The sequence below is a fragment of the Cervus canadensis genome, chromosome 15 (assembly GCF_019320065.1).
Source record: "Cervus canadensis isolate Bull #8, Minnesota chromosome 15, ASM1932006v1, whole genome shotgun sequence".
Classification (NCBI taxonomy): domain Eukaryota; kingdom Metazoa; phylum Chordata; class Mammalia; order Artiodactyla; family Cervidae; genus Cervus; species Cervus canadensis.
The window spans coordinates 5608724-5627197 of NC_057400.1; the positions used below are offsets into that span (position 1 = coordinate 5608724).

At 44.3% G+C, this 18474-nt stretch overlaps 1 protein-coding gene across 12 annotated transcripts in view; it reads left to right on the forward strand.

Annotated features, from left to right (window-relative positions):
- The window catches only part of CLASP1 (cytoplasmic linker associated protein 1), a 263446-nt gene that overhangs the window by 156198 nt on the left and 88774 nt on the right, over window positions 1-18474 (forward strand). For 8 of the 12 annotated variants that reach the window (XM_043488029.1, XM_043488030.1, XM_043488032.1 and 5 more), the window contains exons 13-19: window positions 437-572; window positions 1621-1691; window positions 4359-4418; window positions 6158-6235; window positions 7488-7655; window positions 8270-8319; window positions 9057-9227. In XM_043488029.1, the coding sequence (XP_043343964.1) occupies window positions 437-572; window positions 1621-1691; window positions 4359-4418; window positions 6158-6235; window positions 7488-7655; window positions 8270-8319; window positions 9057-9227 (734 nt within the window). Of the gene's footprint in view, window positions 1-436; window positions 573-1620; window positions 1692-4358; window positions 4419-6157; window positions 6236-7487; window positions 7656-8269; window positions 8320-9056; window positions 9228-10895; window positions 10944-18474 lie in introns of all 12 variants that reach the window. The other 4 variants (XM_043488028.1, XM_043488035.1, XM_043488036.1 and 1 more) reach the window with 1 other exon arrangement.

Below are 18474 nucleotides of genomic sequence, written 5' to 3' on the forward strand. Positions count from 1 at the left end.
TGCTGGAAGGATATAGCATGATAAATAGAAATTTTGTTTGTTCCGGTTAAATTCAGTAGAAGCATGGCTTTTCAGCTGTTCAAAATTTTGACCTCAGATATTGAAGCCTGAATGTTATATGCTGAAAATAAAAGAGCAAAAGAAAAAAAAGAGGCTGAGGGTGCTTTGTCATATTTATGTTTTATTAGTATTTGTTTTTTGCTATTTGAAGAGTAATTAGTGGGAAATTATTTATTTATTTTTAAAAAGCAGTTCTTCTGGGCGAGTGGCTGTGTGTACAGTCCTCTGCGTGTGCTTGGGGAGTATTTGTATTTCACTTAGACTCGTTTTTGTCCTTAGATGACTTTATGCAAAGGCTCTAAAATGTGAAAAGCTTTATATATTGCACTGTTCCCAAGAACTTTGGTGACAGCCCGGTGCTCATTTCTCATTGCAGGCACCTGTCGTCAGTACTGGGGAATAAGTTTGACCACGGCGCTGAAGCCATCATGCCAACGATCTTTAATTTAATCCCAAACAGTGCCAAAATCATGGCCACCTCGGGGGTTGTAGCTGTCAGGCTAATCATTCGGGTGAGTGTGTTTCGGAACCGTATGTATTGTGGAGTAAGCAAGTGGTAAGTATGGGTGGTGGATAAGCAGTTACCAGAGGCGTTTCTCACGTGAGTGATTGTGTCTGGATCACACTGTCTGCACAGTACTCCCCCTCCTCACCATCCCTTGCCTCACTGTCACCTGTGAGCCTTTTCAGTTCCCTGGAGTGAATTTCAGGTGTGGTGTACAGTTACTGGCCTCTTGCTCATCCTCTCATCATTGGTTTCAAGCATTTGAGCACTTGTACCTGCTTCTGAGTTCTGTGTGTGTCCAGGTATTACTCCTGTTCTTCCCTCCTTAATCCCCAGCTGTTCGTTTTAGGTATTTGTGCTTGCGGCTTTGTATTCATCTAGCATCTTTATTTAAATAATTGTACATAAGCCTAAAAACAAAGGTTATCTTCAGTTAAGTTTTCAAAGCACTAATTTATCCAGTCTGAATAATTAGCCAAGTAATTTATATGCAGATTTTCAATAAAACCTAACAGCTCACAAAGCCTTAAAGTGCAAGTTCTTCATATCACCTTCTCCCCATATCAAGTCCCTTTTCCCGAGGGGCAGCCCTCAAAACTGGGGCTTGATGATGCTAACTGAAATCTTTCCAGAATACTTGTGATTATTGTGGGTTACTTTCTTTGCATTGTTTTAGTTCTTACTGTTTACAGTACCTATTTCAGATATTAAACCAAAAGCCGTTATTGGACATATCCATTGAAACGGTATTAAAATACATTGGTCTATTGACCGCTTTTTACTCACTTAGATCTCTACTGCTCAGATAGTTTAGGCTTCATACCAGTGATTAGTTTTGATTTTAGACTGACTTAACACACATCATCATGTTGTCTGTTTTGGCTCTGTAAACTTTGTCATGCCCTTTGCAAGTGTCCAGTGAAGTTCTTTCTCCTTTTTAAACTCAGTAGGACTCTCGTCTGGATGGGTTAGGTGCTGCACATGGAGAGAAGGAACTGACCGTCTCAGTTCTGTATCTTCAGCTGTTCGCCTCTGTCTTTTGCTCTTTCCCACAGCACACACACATCCCGAGGCTAATCCCCGTCATAACAAGCAACTGCACCTCCAAGTCTGTTGCAGTTAGAAGGTAAACTTCTAATGAATTTTCTCATTATTTTTGAATTGTTTTAAAACCAAAACAAATTTTAAATTTCCCTCCATCTAAAAAATTTATGTTTGAAATAGTTAATATTATTTAATACTGCTATAATAAGTGCCCTTGAATTGAAGGGTCATGATCAAAATGATGTGGACAGTGAATGTGGACCGCTGATGTTATTTTTGTGTGTGTGAGGTGTTTGGGAGCGATGGGATGGGGGCGTGTCCCCACATGCGCATTCTTCCCGCTCTGGTCCCTCTGGCTCTGTCGTTGGTCTACCCTGTGCCCTGATGAAGGCAGTAGCTGCCTGCCTGGAAAAGACATTGTAGAAATGGGTGGTAGTTACTTACGTTAACATAGGAGGAGGAGGAGGTGTATGTTGTCTGCAGCTTCTGATGTGGTTCTGGGGGTTCTGCTGTGCTGCGCAGTGAGGGGAGGTGGACCCTGAAGGTCAGCCTGAGCAGCCAGCGGGGCTTCGTCTCAGGTCCACGTGAGCTGTCCCAGCCTGTGTGTGATGTCAGGACTCTGTGCTTCTGGCTGGGGTCTGTGGGGTCTGGACTGGTGACTCCACAGAGTCTTTCAGATTGTGAAATGTGTGGGCTGTCTTCCCAGGAAAGTGTAAGTACACAGAAGTTTTACCTGAGTTTTCAGACAGTTCATGGACTGAAGCATGTTGGTGGAGCAGATCAGGGGCGTTATGGGGTAGATTAATGGCAGACCTGGGCAGCAACCCTCTGGCCCCATCCCTGCAGTCCTGGGTTGTGACCCAGCCCAGCAGGAGGCCCATCACTTCACGGCTGCCCCTGCTTCTCTCCTTTCCTCGGCTGGCACATTGGACCCCCCAGGGTTTCTCAGGTGCAGGGGTCTTTCTGAGCATGAAGTCGCCCCCATCACCATCTTACTAACAGCCACGTGCAAGGCAAGAGAAAGGAGAAGGGGAATGAGCTGGCTGTGTAAGTTGGGAAGAAAGATGTGTTCTTCCACTGAAGAGGCTTAATTTCCAAAAGTGTGGCTCAGTGGCATGGCTGAGGAGTGTGGTCAACCACTGACCCACAGTCCAACCACCCTAGAGGGCAGAGCAGCTCCAGCTCCCCAGAGACGAGTGTGTGGAGCTGGCGAGGTGGAGGCTGCTGGTGGATTTCCCACATACTTGGGGACAGAGTTGTTCTGCGGATTCACAGTAACTTAGAAGGGGCTTAATGTTTGGTGGAAGCTTAATGAATGGTAGCCATCATGAGAATTTGCTGCTGCTGCTGCTATATTGTCAGTGCAGATTTGGGATTCCAGGACACTCCTTCAGGGGGTCTTCCTGACCCAGGGATCGAACCTGCGTCTCTTACGCCTCCTGCACTGGCAGGCAGCACCACCGCTAGCACCACCTGGGAAACCCTTACAGGCATATTTTTGACTAAATAGATTGTTTTGAAATTCATTGAAGATAAGAGTTAGTACTAAAGATGAATGTATCCACTAAGAAATAAATATTAATAAATATGAGCATATATACACAGACATTAAAGGGAAGGAAAATCCACACCAGGAAATGACATGGAGCAAAGGGCAAAGGTAGCATGCCCATGGCCTGGGTGAAGGTGGGCACAGTGATGCTGAGAAAGGGGTGTGAGCAGAGGTCAGCATCTTTCCTGGAGGAAGTCTGCTCGCAACCCCAGCGCTGAGCTGCGTGACTCCCCAGGGCTCTCCCGGGGCCCTTGTGCCCCGGGCACATGGCGCTGTTTCTTGTCTGTCCTGCTCGCTGGACTGTGTCTCAGTACCATTGTGTGTACAGCGTCTAGCATAGGGTAAGGGTTTATTAAAGATACATTGAGGGAGTAATTGTATGCATTATGAGATTTTGAATTGGGACGATCATGGGAAAGAAAGTTTGATCATTAAGAGAAAGATTGCCTTCTGATTTGTTTCCTTGAATGGGTTCCTTAAGTCTAATAATATTTATTCCTACAAAGATAGTTATTCTGGAATTTAGGAAAAGGAAATGATGAAGAAGTAGGCTCTGAAGTGGTGGTATAACCCAAGGGAGATTAGTCCAGCATTGTTTTTGTGTGTGTACACTCAGGCCAAGAAAGATCACAGACGTGGAAAGGTTTGAAAAGAAAGAATCTTGAAAGATTGAAGAGAGGAGACTGGCTGAGTAGCTAGAGTAAAACCTGTTTTAAATACTTGGCAGGAAAATTTGGTAAACACCTTGTTTTCCAGGGTAGTTTTTACTTTCTTTGTAGAAAGCGTTCTTTGAAATTAATGCAAAAACTAATTCCCTGATTTTGTAATGTATGCTGATCCTTGTGCTTGTGTAGCTCCTATATTAATGTATTATTTGAGGTAGAATAAAAAAGCACACGGCAGTGACACACCTGTTCAGTGACATTGCTCTGAAGCTCAGGTTTCTGATCTGAAGGAAACTCTTGTATCCTGTCCCTGTATCCTCGTGATTATTTTTTTTTTGACCACGATAGGTGCTTAATTATTTTGATTTGCTTTGGTTTTCAGTCAATTTTGATTCCATTTTTATGTTCCATTTTTTTGAATCATGAAAATTAGAAGAAATTTGCTGATTATAAAAAGGAGCTTTGGGTCACTTAAGGAAAAGCTATTTTCGTAAACAGGCAAATGACATATTTTTCTTTTCACAATTTTCAGGCGCTGCTTTGAATTTTTAGATCTACTTTTACAAGAATGGCAGACACATTCATTGGAACGGTAAGCCTCTGATTTGCTGGTTTTCCCTCTGAGTTGAATCTTGAGTTTAATGTCTCAGCTAGCGATCCAGCCCACTCTGTGTGAGAAGTGAAGGAATCAGGGCATCTGTTTGCATGGTAGCCGGTGGTGTTTCTCCTGAAGTGAGGCACAGGCCGCTGGCAGAGGCGCCTGGTGAGCCCCTCTGGCGGCCACGTGAGCCTGGGCGTGTGGACGGGGTGGCCCGGGACCCTGCATAGCCGGGACTCACTGCGTAGACTCTGGCCTGCCCCCTGGCATCCTGTCGGTCCCAGCCAGGTAAATGCTTATAGCTGCTCTTAGTAGGTGAGGGGTAACGAAAATCCTTAAGGGGATTTCACTCATTTGAAAGGTTCTCTTTTTGATCCGTTTGTATCAGAAAGTCAGCAGTTTTTCTCTTTATTCAGGCTGGAGTGTTTGAGATCCTCATGATAAAATGTAGGATTACCCCAGAATTCATAAAGAAGCTTGTCTCTATTTTGACAAGCCATTTTTAGTTCCTGTCAATTTTATGTGCCTGTTATTTTCTCTTAGTTAAATTTGGAGATGACAGACAATGATCCTGTGCCACTCAGTGTTTAGTGGTGTGCTGCACAGTCGTGAAGAACTTTACAGCATCTTAGACATGTTATGGGAGGAGGAAATGGCAGCCCACTCCAGTGTTCTTATCTGGAGAATCCCAGGGACGGAGGAGCCTGGTGGGCTGCCGTCTGTGGGGTCACACAGAGTCGGACACGACTGAAGTGACTTAGCAGCAGCAGCAGCAGACGTGTTATGAGTAGTGGACTTGAACACATAGAGCTCTCCTGGAGTCCAGTTCAGTCCTGCAGGCCTCACTTTGGATCTAGAAGGTAGTCACGCATTTCAAAAGTATTTTGTTGTTCTTTGATCTCTTGGGTGTTATACCCTCTTGATCTGGTGATAGTATTGGGATTTAGAGAGGAAGATGGAATGAGGGATTGAACGTGGGGACAGGTGAGCAGGACAGAAAATGAGGATTCACTCAGCTGTGGCTTCCAGTGTTTGCTCGCTTCCTGGCTTAGCTTTGGCACTGAGCAGGTTCTCACCAGGGATTTACTGAAGGAGTGAAGGGATGAGGCAGAGAGTCTGATGCTGGTAAAATGGGTACCTACTGTTTGTCCTGTGAAATTATTCAGTTATTGGCCTTTTTCTTCAAACCATTCTGTATTCAATGAGAGTTTTAATGGTATCTTCTTAGCTAGGGTAGAACCTAACTGAAAAGAACACCTGTATATAAAATGTTTACATCATTTCATAAAATAGTTCATATCATATAGTGGAAAACATTCTTTAATTATAGAAATGTGATGCAGAAAGCCTTTTCAGTGTTAAGTGTTTATGTGTTATTATTATCTCATTATAATTCCCATAGAAACCTATTGTGACCATGGAAAAGCAGGATTTTTTTTGTTTGAGTTCATAAGATTGAGCTAAGTAAATATGGCCTGAAAAATACCAGTCATCACTAAAGGAAAAAATCCCAGGAGAGAAGAGTTGTGTGTGTCTGTTCATGGGGAAGGGGTGGGACAGAATCAGAAATCAGTTAGCAAATGTGCTGGTTTTCTAGGCTGCGTGTTTCTCAACTCTGTGGGCACAAAGGTTCTACCTTCCACGTTGCCATTTTGAAGTTATTTCTCATACCTGTTTTTATCTGCATAAGACTGTGTATTAATGATGTACTGCTTTCATTTCTAACTATACAGACACATATCAGTATTAGCTGAAACGATAAAGAAGGGAATACATGATGCTGATTCAGAAGCAAGGATAGAAGCCAGAAAGTAAGTGTTTGGTGAACACCACTTTCTTAAGTCATTGCTTTTCTATTTCAGGTTCACTGTCTAGATTGCCTTATAAAAGCTCATTAAGTCACATGAACATGGCTTGTTAATCATAACTTTGTTAATGTGACCCAAAAGACCATTTCAAAATATTTCTCTAATTTTTTGTTTCAAAGGTTGTGGAGTGCCCAGGCCTGAAAGCCTGATTGGCACTATTTGAACATAAATGGGACTGATGTGGACAGCAGAAAAAGCTCATTTTTAAATTTATGCGAAATTATCACATGAACCAGAAAAGCACTTGTCTGCGTGTCCCATGTCTTCTCTTACTCACCCAGCTCTGTTAGTCCCCAGTGGCTTGTTGATTTACTGTGAAAACTCCCCATCACGGGGATTCTTACCCGGGGACCACATCTCTGCATCTCTGCCAGGGTGAGGTGGGCGCCTGGAACGTGGATGAGGGTGGCTCAGGCTGACCGCAGTCTGCAGCTCACTGACCTGCTCACGTTTGGAGTCATCGTACCACTAGGACTGGCTGTGATGCGGCCAAGAGCGTGTGGCCCCCACATCCCTTTGCCTCTCTGGGGGTCATCACGCCATCCTGACTGTAAATAGCAGTTTTAAGTCTGATGCTCAGATGTCTTCTCTCAGACAGCACAAAGATACACACTTCCCGTGTTGCTTTGGGGCTGTTTTTCTCTGTGTTCCTACCTGAACAAGTGACTCAATCAGGAATGGATTTATTAATGATCTACTTGTGCTCTTTTTGTCCTTATTTTACATTTTGTGCCCCTCCCCATTTTTTTCTAGTTTTTTAATCGTAACACAGTATACCTTTCAAGTGGTTGTGAGCATCGTCCTGTTTTTCTATTCTGTATGTTACCTAAAGCCGTTTTAAATACTTTGAGCCAGGGAGTGTCGCATGCGTTTTGCTTCCACGAACCAGCCCCTCACATTCTAGGGGTAATCCTAGATGTTTTAGCCCTGTCTCCCCTAGTCTCCCCAGTCTTGCAGGTTAGGCTCTTTGATGTCCATGTTCTTGATGAGGCTGAGGGTCAGGCAGATGGAGTAGCTCGCCTGGAGTCGCAGAGCCAGCAGGCTGTGGGTGAGGGTCACGGCGGCCGTCCTCGCTCCTCACTCCCTCGCGCCGCTGCGGCTGCTGGTCCCCGGAGCTGAGGTCGGTCCCTGACGGTGTCCTGGGCTGCACGCCTGTGTGACCTGCTGCCGGTGACAGGAAGCCCGTGTTTTCCAGGTGTTACTGGGGTTTCCACAGTCACTTCAGCAGGGAGGCAGAGCACCTGTACCACACGCTGGAGTCCTCCTACCAGAAGGCCCTGCAGACCCACCTCAAGAGCTCGGACAGCGTGGTGTCGCTGCCGCAGTCGGACCGCTCGTCCTCCAGCTCCCAGGAGAGCCTCAAGTAAGCGCTGCTGCTGTGCTTTCGCCTGTGTGGGGTTTACGGGGGAAAGTTTGCTGCCTGAGCGCATGGGCCAGCACCTCATCCTCTTGAATGCATATGTGCCTGTTATCGTTTCCCCCTTAATTCAGATGGAGCCTAGTGCTGGGGAAGATGCGGTGGGGCATCGTAAGAAGCAGGTGGCCTGGTCCGTGGTCCTTGGTCCCTGACCCCTGCCACAGGTGGTTTGTAGTGAAGTTTGCATGTCAGTCCTGGCACAGTTTTGGAGTAGCACAAGCACAAGCAAATTGCGCCAAGTGTCTTCTAAGAGAACATAAGCATTAACTTGGAGACAGCTTTGGAAAGGGAGGGCATTCAAACCCTGGGGCTGATTGCACTACTGTCTTCATTCTTTATTTCTATTTTCTAAGACTTCTTGCCATGTGTTTGAAAGGTAGTCCAAAGCACAGGACTAAAGCTTTTCTGAAATTGGGAATTTCTAAGACTTCCAGATTACCTGTAGAATTCTGAGAAGTCTGAAATAATTCTTTGTGATCACAATTTCCCATTGTATATTTCACCTGTATTAATGCAGACGCAATGCACTTTTGATGATAGACGTGTTCCTTTATTTTCAGTCGGCCGCTCTCTGCCAAAAGAAGTCCTACTGGCAGCACCACCTCCAGAGGTGAGGTGGGCACCATGGGGGAGGCTTCCTTGTCTGAGCCTGGGGTGGGCTGAGCGGTGGCGAGACGCCAGCTGCTGCTCCCAGGTCTGCAGAGGGTCGGCCCTGTTTCACGCCCCCACGTTCCCAGCAGAGCAAGGACAGCTTGTCAGGGTGACTCGGGCAGGCAGCCCTGTCCGTCTCACCCCCCCCCCCCCCCGGCCCCGTACTTGGTGCTGCATGGGGCGTGTGTGTGTGTGTGTGTGTACTTGGTGCTGCATGGGGCGTGTGTGTGTGTGTGTGTAAGATACTTCTGTGCTCTGAGCACTGGCTGGGATGCTGCAAGCACCCGGGACCTGGCATCTTTGGGGAGTGGGGATGGGGATGTTCCCTGAAACGGAGGTTGGGGGTGGTGTGTGCCGGGGGTGGGAGGGCGCCTTCACACCCACTTAGGAGGACACCGGCCAGATGCAAGTGAATTTTCATTGTTTCATGACTCTTGTGGATCAGAACTGTGGTCCATTTCTGTGGGACCTGTGGTTTTGGTTACGAAGGTGTGTGGAGTTACAGTCACTTGTCCTTCCCTCCAGCACCAGCTGAGCTCTGCGAGTGACCAGGAGCCACTGTTGGACAGTGTTCTGTACTCCAGCCTTTGTGAAAACTTGATGTTTGTTTTCAGGAGAAACAGGACACAGCCCTATGTGCTTGAAGGTCTAGTAGCAGCCCTTAGTCCTTGCTAAAGCTCACTCCTCCCCCTGCAGCTTCCACGGTCAGCACCAAGTCCGCATCCACCGCGGGGTCCCTGCAGCGGTCTCGAAGCGACATCGACGTGAACGCGGCCGCCAGCGCCAAATCCAAGATCTCCTCGGCTGCCGGCACAGCGCCCTTCAGCTCGGCCGCGGCCTTACCTCCGGGCTCGTATGCGTCCTTAGGTAACCAGACCCCCGAGACCCTTCCCCACAGGTCTGCCATTCGAGATGACGCTTAACCTCAGATTAGATTGACTTACAGAGCAAATGACCAGAAACTGTAACTGAGGCAGGCCTCACGGTTGCAGGGCTAATGTTCAGAGTTAAGTGACCCTGTGTGCTGACTGCTGGTTTACACTCTCGGGTGAGTGTCCTCTCTGCTGGGGCACCCGTGGTGCGTCCCTTCATGCCACGTGCCCCTCCCAGCATCCCAGCCTCCTCCCTTGTGGCCGGAGCTGGGTCTCCTCCCCTCCTGTCCCAGGGTGGGGTGCAGAGCCTGGCTGTCCCAGGAGGCTTTGCCTGGAGTGGGCACAGGGAGCGGGTAAGAAGGAGCTCCAGAGGAGCAGGAGGACTCCCTGACCAGCGAGCAGGAGGACTTCCTGACCAGCATGACCGATCCCATGGAAGGGTGTTGTCTGTCCCCGTGTCACCTTGGGAGGAGCGTGCACAGACTCTAACGGTAGCGCAGAAGATTTAAAAAATTACTTTGAAAAGAATTAGTGTCTGATAGCATGGTGAACTGGACACCTGTTGTAAGGCTTATAGTTTATTTCAGTTTATTTTTGTTAAAGCAGAGTTGTTCAAAGCCAAAGTCTAGAGACTTAGCAGGATTCGTTTTATTTTGGATTTTAAGGAAATGAATGTGATTTAAACTTCATGAAACATCGAGACTTAACTGCTCCTGTGGTTTACAAACTAATCCCAAAGTCAGTTCCACGACTGATACCTGAGACCACGGGAGCAGAGTGGGAGAACACCAAGCAAAGGCTGGTGAGCCTGACCAAGCCAAGCAGCTTTTGAGTCTGTTTCCTCCACCTGTAAATTAGCTACGGCTATTAAATTATAGCCACCTGGTAACATATGTGGTAGTGACAAATGAAATTACATAGAAGTCTGTTGTAAACTGTCATCCTGTGAGATGAAGGAAACTGGCTGTGAGAGGAGCGTGGTTAATTTAGAAGGTTAGGTTTATAGTGTGGATGCTGTGAGATCAGTCTCGTCTTCTCTGCAGAAGTGTCTTCCTGAGATTGGGAACACAGCCAGTAAGAGCTCTCCTTTTATGTTGTTTATTTAACTGTTTCACCATCACGTAGGTGTGTTTAGGCTCTTGTGTTGATGTGTGATCACTGAGCAAGAGAGAAGTCAGAAGTCTGTCCTGTGTGAAGCCTTTCTGTTCGTTTTAGTTCTGTTTGATCCACCTTGAGGATCTTTAGTTAGTATGTGCTTCATTGTTTGAAAACTTGAGTTAAGTCACAGTAGTCCTTGTTTTTCTGTGCATAGTAAAGCTGTTTTAACATGGACCCTGTGGGCTCTACTGGGTGCTTATAAAAGTGCTCGGGTCTTCTGGTCTGATGACACAGAACTGACCCTTTAGAAGCGCTGATGACGAACGTTCAGCCCAGTGTTACCTTTTTTTTCCAAATGATGAGACTGGAGTAGTCTCTACTCTCCATCGCCTGAGAGCCTGACCTCAGCTTTCCTGATGTCCAGATCTATAAAACCCAAGCAAAATCAGCCCCCCAGTATAACACAGTCCTGCAGAGAAGCTGTTCCAGGTCCTGCTGAGGTGGACACACCACGTCTGTGCAGAAGTGTAGTGTTAAAGCTGATGGTCCTTTTCCCAACTTCTAGAGTCCAGACACACAAGGGGAGACACGGAGCCCCTAGGCCTCGACTCAGGTACCGAGCTGGGCGTGTGGCTGGGCTGGGGGCTGCTCTGCCGGCTTCCGGGGCTGCTGACTCACTGCCTCTGCCCTCAGGGTGTCTGTAGTTCCCCCGTTATTCTGCTAGTACAATACTTGGTTCCAAGAAGAAGGGACTCTTCAGAAGATGAGAGAAAATGAAACTGAAAGTTGCTCAGTTGTGTCCAACTCTTTGCAACCCCATGGACTATACAGTCCATGGAATTCTCCAGGCCAGAATACTGGAGTGGGTAGCCTTTCCCTTCTCCAGGGGATTTTCCCAAGCCAGGGATCGAACCCAGGTCTCCCGCATTGCAGGCGGATTCTTCACCAACTGAACCGCCAGGGAAGCCCAAGGAGGATGAGGTTGGCCAGATCAAAAACACAGCCCCTCAGCCAAGGCCTGACCCTGGGTTGTCCGCTCATGTGGTGTTTTCTGAAGGCAAAAAGCACATTCTCCTAAGCTGATTTCAATAGAAGGTGCACTTACTTGCTTCAGACTGTGCTTTGCTGTTGAACTTGTTTCCCTTTTAATTTTATTTTAAATTGTACTTTTGCTTTTTTGGTAGCTAATAATAACATTCTGCTTTTTAATTTTTTTGATGTTACTAACTGTTCCCTGTTATCCCTTCCCTTGTTTTTTTAATTTGCTTAAAGATGGTACTGCCACTAAAGCGGAGGGTAAGCGGTTTGTCTCTGTGACGAGGTGTGTCCCCACGCGTGTTGCCTGGCGCCCGCGCCCTCCCTGGGGTCCCTGCATGACACGGTGCACGTGCTTCCCGCCACGCTCCTCCTCCTGTCTCCACTGGGTCTTGCCTTCCCTCGACCTGAGCGCTCCCCTCCTTCCTCGTTCAGTCGTTGTGCTTGTGGATTTGGGCTCCAGTGTGCTATCCACAGCGTGTCAGTCTGAGCCCACGCTGGGAGGCGCATCCCTGCGACCTCGGAGGTGACTCATCTCAGGTTTTGTCACTCCTGAAGCACCACCTCCATGTGATTCCTCCTCTTCACTTTGTGCTTTTGTGGGCCTTTCAGGATTGACCTTTCCTCTTGTAAACATACGTTTCAGTGTCAATTGGCAATGCAGGTTAAAGGCTGGTAAAGGTTTTATAGCAGGTAATTTCTAGACATTTAAAAAAAAAAATTCTTTTCTCTCCCCTGAAGCTACTGAATTATATGATACTGTTTCTGTTTGTCTCACTGACGCCAGCCCCATTCACTCATGTACTCTCATTCATCCACTCAGCAACCTGGGTTAAATGCCTTCTCTGTGCTGTGTTCTCTGGGACACACAGGAGCAAAACTGGTGGAAGAATTACACATCTCCACATCCACTTGGTTTTCTCTTTCTGTTGATCTCAAGAGGCTCTTTCTGATGTTTGATTCTTTTGAATTTTAGACAGAGCTCTTCCTGTCAGTACAGGTCTTTGAATAGCACCTGATAGATATGATCCGCTTTGCAAAGTCTCTAGATAGTAAGCATGATGTTTCAGATAATTGAAATACAGAGTTACCCCATTTGCATGAGGTAATGGCTTAGACTCAGCAACCCTCAGGATAGTGATTTAACAATTAGGAACTGCTAGATTAAGTTCCTGCTTTACATTTAGCCCCTCTAAAGGCCAGCCAGCAGAGTAGACTGGGTTTTATCTCGAGATGTGCAAGCTCACAGTGCTTTTAATTCATACACTACTTTCTAAGAAACTCACAAAGGAAAAATTGGAATGAAATTTTTAAAAGACATATAGTCTCAAGATCAATGTTCTTCAGTTTTATCTCATCATAAAATTCTGGAATCTTGCTTACAAGAGCAGAGTCCTAGGTGCTGCCCTTTGAAAATTCTGATTAAGTTTGGAACAAGCAAGGAACCTGAATTTTCGACAGGCTCCACTGACGGTTCTTGGAGTTGGATAAGCTTTTGAAATGAGAAGTTTCCAAAATGAAAAATGGACAAAAGGCCCGTGGCACCCTAAGGCTGCCATTTGTGATAGAAGACTGAGGCTAGGTGTGATTTTCTTATATTTTTTAGTTGAAACAAGTCATTTTATGTTTCTCTTTCTCCAAGAAAGGATCTTAAGTATTTCCTCAGCCTAGATGGACAGGGAATAGAGTAGGATACAATAATAATGCAGATGAGACGGAAAGTTAGAGACATGATGTGGGAATTTCCACATTTTTTGCAGGGTGTCCTGGTTGGTTTCATATCCCTCTATGAGAGAATGGAAGTCAGCCTGTTATTCCACCCAGCAGTGGAGATTTTACACTTTTCTTTACCCTTCAGTTTTCTTTTACCTATCCAGGGTAAGGTCAGAGGGTTGCTTGCTCAATTGTTGTGCTGAAAGCTGAGGACAAGAAGTCTCTTTCCGGTCCTCCTCCTGGTAGAGGAGGAGGATGATCTGTGGGCCCTTAATCATACAGAATTCAGAAGTAGCCAGAATTCCATGTGCTTCGGCCTTGGTCCCAGGGCCATCCTGGCTGTCACAGCGCTGGCTGGTCAGAGCCTCCAGCCTTGTGTGATGATGAGATGGAAAAGAGAGGCCGTGGGAGCCCTTTGAGCTGTCATTTCTGTCTGTTTCAGCTGTGAATTTTAGCAGGCTGCTTAGAAAAGCTCCATACACAGCGAACATCATTTAGCATCTTGTCAAGAGTTTCCTGTCTGAATTTTTAGGATCATTTTGAGTCTTTTGAAAATTTGTTAATATGTGCGTTGAGTATATTACTCTCTGTTTCGGTAGCTCTTAGGACAAGCACTAGATACTTGCAGCAGGAGGCAGAAATTTAAATTGGTAGTTGGCAGCTCTGAATTCAAAATTCAAACTATACATTTGCAGTCTGGTGAGTCCCTTGTTACAGTGATTGAGAAAAATAAATATTCTCTGGGGGTTCCTTATCGCACACATGAAATAGCTATCCTGACATTTACGACTAATCAAAAAAATGTTTTTTGTGAAGAATTCAAAGCTCAACTTTTGGACAAAAGTTTATTTCCAGGTTATCTTTCAGCGTGTTATGTTCAGTGACTTGGAGGATTTGGAAGAAGAAAATTTGAAAGAAATTGATCTGTAATCAATCACCACTGACCCTTGAACAGCATGGGTTTGCAGCGTGTGGGCCCACTTGTAGGCGGATTGTTTTCAGTAAGCACGCAGTCCTGCGCGGTCTGCACTCATTTGATCTGCGGATGTGGAGGCAGCTGTGGGACTTAGCATCTGTGGACTAGCACATCCCCAGCAGGCACAGAGCCCCCTGCAGATACTCAGCTTATGAAGAAAATGAATGATTCTCATCTTCTCATTGCTTGCTTTTTTTTTTTTTTTTAATTGCTGGGTTCAGGAAATGTATTATTCATATTTTTTCCAAAATAACTTAAAATGAAGAGTTAAAGTACTTAAAAAAAAACTTCAGTGACCTGTGGATACTGATGACTTGCTGATGGTTTCAGAGAATAAGTTATAATATGTTATTAGATGGTCAAGGGCCATGCTTAACTATTGGTGATTTTCATTAAGATTACATGATTAAAAAAAGACTCTGCAGCCCTGTCTGCTTTTTAGGAAAAGAAACTTAGATTTTAGTTCCATTTTACTGGGAGATAAAACATTTGGTATTGCTGTATATTTACCCAAGCAATTTTAAGTGATTAGTCTTTTTGCACAATGAAAAAATGTGCCTATGTATAGAAATAAAAGTGTTAAGCTTCTTTTACTTTTATCTTTAAAACATATGATGAAAGTCATCTGTGTAGAGGGACACTTAGAGTGCTCAGCTTTCCACCTTTCTTTCATAAACGCCACGTGGGTGTGCAGTCGAGTGTGGTGTGCCCCAGCCAGTGAGTGGGAAGCAGTTCGTGGGCCTGGAGCTCCCCAGCTCGAGAGTGAGATTTCCGTGGAGGCCTTTGCTTTCTCCCATCTCCACGTGGAGCTCAGGCAGGAGCACAGAGACCCGAGTGATGGGAGGCTGTCGAATGACTTTTAGCTGTCTTCGGCTAAATTGAACGTGGGAGAACCATGCTTCCAAGTTAAACCAGTTCACCGGTTTCATTTCCTGCTCTGAGGGCTTTTCTACAAGAAGGGCAGTGTGACTGGAAGCAGTTCTCAGCAGCACCATCAGCCGGCCTTGATGGACAGGTGTTCTTTGATCCTCCCTCCACATAAGTCAAAGGCTGCACTCCTCCTGCAGGTCTGGTTTCCTGTGGGTCTGTGTTTCTCTAGATATATGCATTCTCTAAATGCCTCTCTCGTCTCTCCTTCCAGAATTTTCCCCCCTAATATCCCCTTTCAATATCTTTTACTTTTGCTGGCTTTTTTTTTTCCCCCACATCTTCTGTCTTTGTCAAAACACAGTATGAATGAATATGTCATTAACAGGTCACGGTATAGAACTGAAGTATATTTTTACTGTTTGTTATGTTTATTGAGTAGACTTTATTTTTCCTAAAGACCATAGAGTATTTTATATTATCTCTTTAAAACATATGCAGGCATTTTTAGTAATATTGCCAAACTAATATAATTACTAAAACTAAACCTCTTCCAATAAAAGAAATATACTTCTTGTTGTTATTATTAAGTTGCTAAGTCATGTCTGACTTTTTGCAACCTCATGAACTGCAGCACGCCAGATTTCCCTGTCCTGTGTCTTCTGGAGTTTGCTCAGATTCGTGTCCATGGAGTCGGTGATGCTATCTAACCATGCCATGGATAGTTTTATATACATATCTGAGTACAACACAACAGAGGCCCTTTAGACTTCCAGAAACTGATTTTAAAGGTGCTCTGAGGTTTCTCATGTAATCACCTCAGTGAGAGTTGAGTTATCACTAAGACAGCATTTTAACTATTATATATCCATGAAAAGATGGGTTTGGGGGAAAAGAAACCTTTTTACCTTCAAACTGACATGATCTCTCTCTTGACTCTGTCCCAGGCAAAGCAAAAACCAGTCTTCCCCAATTTGTAACTAAACTTCTTCTCACACAAATTGTGCTTTCAGTTCATCTTACCTGTGTTATCTGGAAACCCCAACCTGATGGATTAAAATGGTCTGCATTTACAGCTCCCAAGGATGCCTGACAGGAGCAAACATTGAAGTTCTACAGAGAAAGCCACTCTCAAATCTGGTGTCTTAGGGTTCTCACAGATTAAAGTATGCCAAATATGAGCTCATAGTCCAAAATTACATCTATGATGAGTGATAAACAGCAAAGGAAAAGAATAAAAACATAATTAATCTCTTTAAGACTTAAGGGTCTTTTATATAATATAAAGTTGCTATACTTAAATGATTAAAAGAAATAAAAAACTTGTATATTTAGCAGTGTGCAGAATTCAGTAGTCTGAATGATCTTTGCAACTGAGAACAGATCACTCATCGCCGTGAAGCCACACATGTACATTCTTTAGCCAGAGCAGAAACCATGGGAGATGAGAGCCAAAGCTGGTTTGCATCTGGAGGTTTTGCTGAATCCTGGAGACCTGGGGCATTGCTCTGAGTGCGTAGGGCGTGGAGTGACAGAAAGTAACCCGAACTACCCAAGACCTATGTCATCACCGGTGAACAAGAGGTTAGCTCTACTAAATAGGAGAGGGTGAGGGAATCTACCCACTGAAACCTCAGTTACTGGGTGGAGCAGGGAAAGTAATCTTACCTGAAAATCTGCAACCATAAATTGGGTCTTCATGAAGATTTTTGCTCAGAATTTGTGCTACTTTTGTGGTCTGAAAAATCCAAATAGATAAGTCAGTTTAAAGTGACTGTGAATTGCTTGTCTCCATAGGACACTTGAAGAAGCAAACATAGATCTTCATTAGAAGAACTCAACTTCAGTATAGATCTTAAAGAGTTCCCATAAAGTTCCAAGAAAAGAAACCATTTTGTTGTCTTGATATTTAAAGAAATAAAAACTTAGAAAGACAAGCAAGGTAGTAAGAGGTTTCAGTTCAGTTCAGTCACTCAGTCGTGTCTGACTCTTTGCAACCCCATGAATCGCAGCACGCCAGGCCTCCCTGTCCATCACCAACTCCCGGAATTTATTCAAACCCATGCCCATCGAGTCGGTGATGCCATCCAGCCATCTCATCCTCTGTTGTCCCCTTCTCCTCCTGCCCTCAATCCCTCCCAGCATCAGGGTCTTTTCCAATGAGTCAACTCTTTGCATGAGGTGGCCAAAGTATTTTTAGCCAGGCTAAATACTTTCTTTTTAAACAAAAAAATCACTTTCAAACCTTATAGTTTTCAAATATATGTATGGAACATTCAAATGAATGTACTGAGCAGTTCAGTACATCCAGGAGAATAATCTTATATCAGAAGATGAAGACAAAGCATTTAAAAATTTAATTAAAAAAACACAAACATTTTTGACAAATTCTTAGCAATTAGGAATGAGTTTACTTTACTTGTTTAAATATAGTTTTTATGAAATTCCAGAATTTAAAAAAAAAAACAAAAAACTGTGGCTCAAGATAACAAAACCCACTTTGTACTCCTTTTTAGCTTTGTGCTATGTGTTCCAAAACAGCAGGTGAAGTAATCAAAGGGTAGAGTTTGAAGGGAGAAAACTGAAGTCTCATTTGAACCTGGTTTTCTATTTAGATAATACCAAATAATCTACATGTAAATGGGTAGAATTAATAAAAGTTTAGCAAGATTCCTAGAGTTAAGGTCAAACGTGTTAAGATCAATTCTTGTTTGTGAACAAGTTAGGAAATATAATTTAATAAACTATATTCTATATAATAAAAATAAGGCACCTTTGAAGAAGTCTATAAAATTGGGTAAAGCTTTTGGATAAAGCTTTATAGAAAAACACTGAAGAAAGTGATAGAGAAAACAGTAACAAATGGAAAGATTGATATCATAAAGCTGTCTTTTCCCCCCAAAATTAATCCCAGGTTCCACAATTCTAGTCAGACTTTCACAACGTCTATTTATTGCATGTTCACATGCATATGCAAGAGAGCAAAGGGCTGTATGGAAAAGTGGCTTGATTTGCCCAACCAGCTTAGAAGGTGGTTTTGAAAAGCTGCTCACAGCCGTGTACGTTGCACAGAATGGACACCTGGACTACTGGGGCAGACTCGACAGTGGAGAAACAGAGCCCTGTGTGTATACAAGTGCTTCATAGGTGACATGGGTGGCTCTTTACATTAGTAAGAAAGGTGTTGTGCCTTCCATAGCCATATGGAAAAAGGGAAATGGCTGTCCCCTTTAATTGGAAGAAAAGTCACTTCCATAAGTGACCTCACAAATGTTGAGCCAAACCGTCAGTTTTGGGAAAATATGTACCCTATGATAAAGTTACATTTAAAATATATAAAATAATGCCATCTATTTCTTGGTTATACAACCATGTATATTAAAAATATAAATGTAAGGGAATGATGAACACTGGGTTTCAGCTCATGTTACCAAAAATGTTGCAGGTTGAGGTGAAGGATACAGAAGGTTTTTATTTTCTTGACTGAATGGGTGTGGATGCTCATTTAAAAAAATTTTTGTGGTCTAAGTATTTTATAAAAATTTAAACAAAA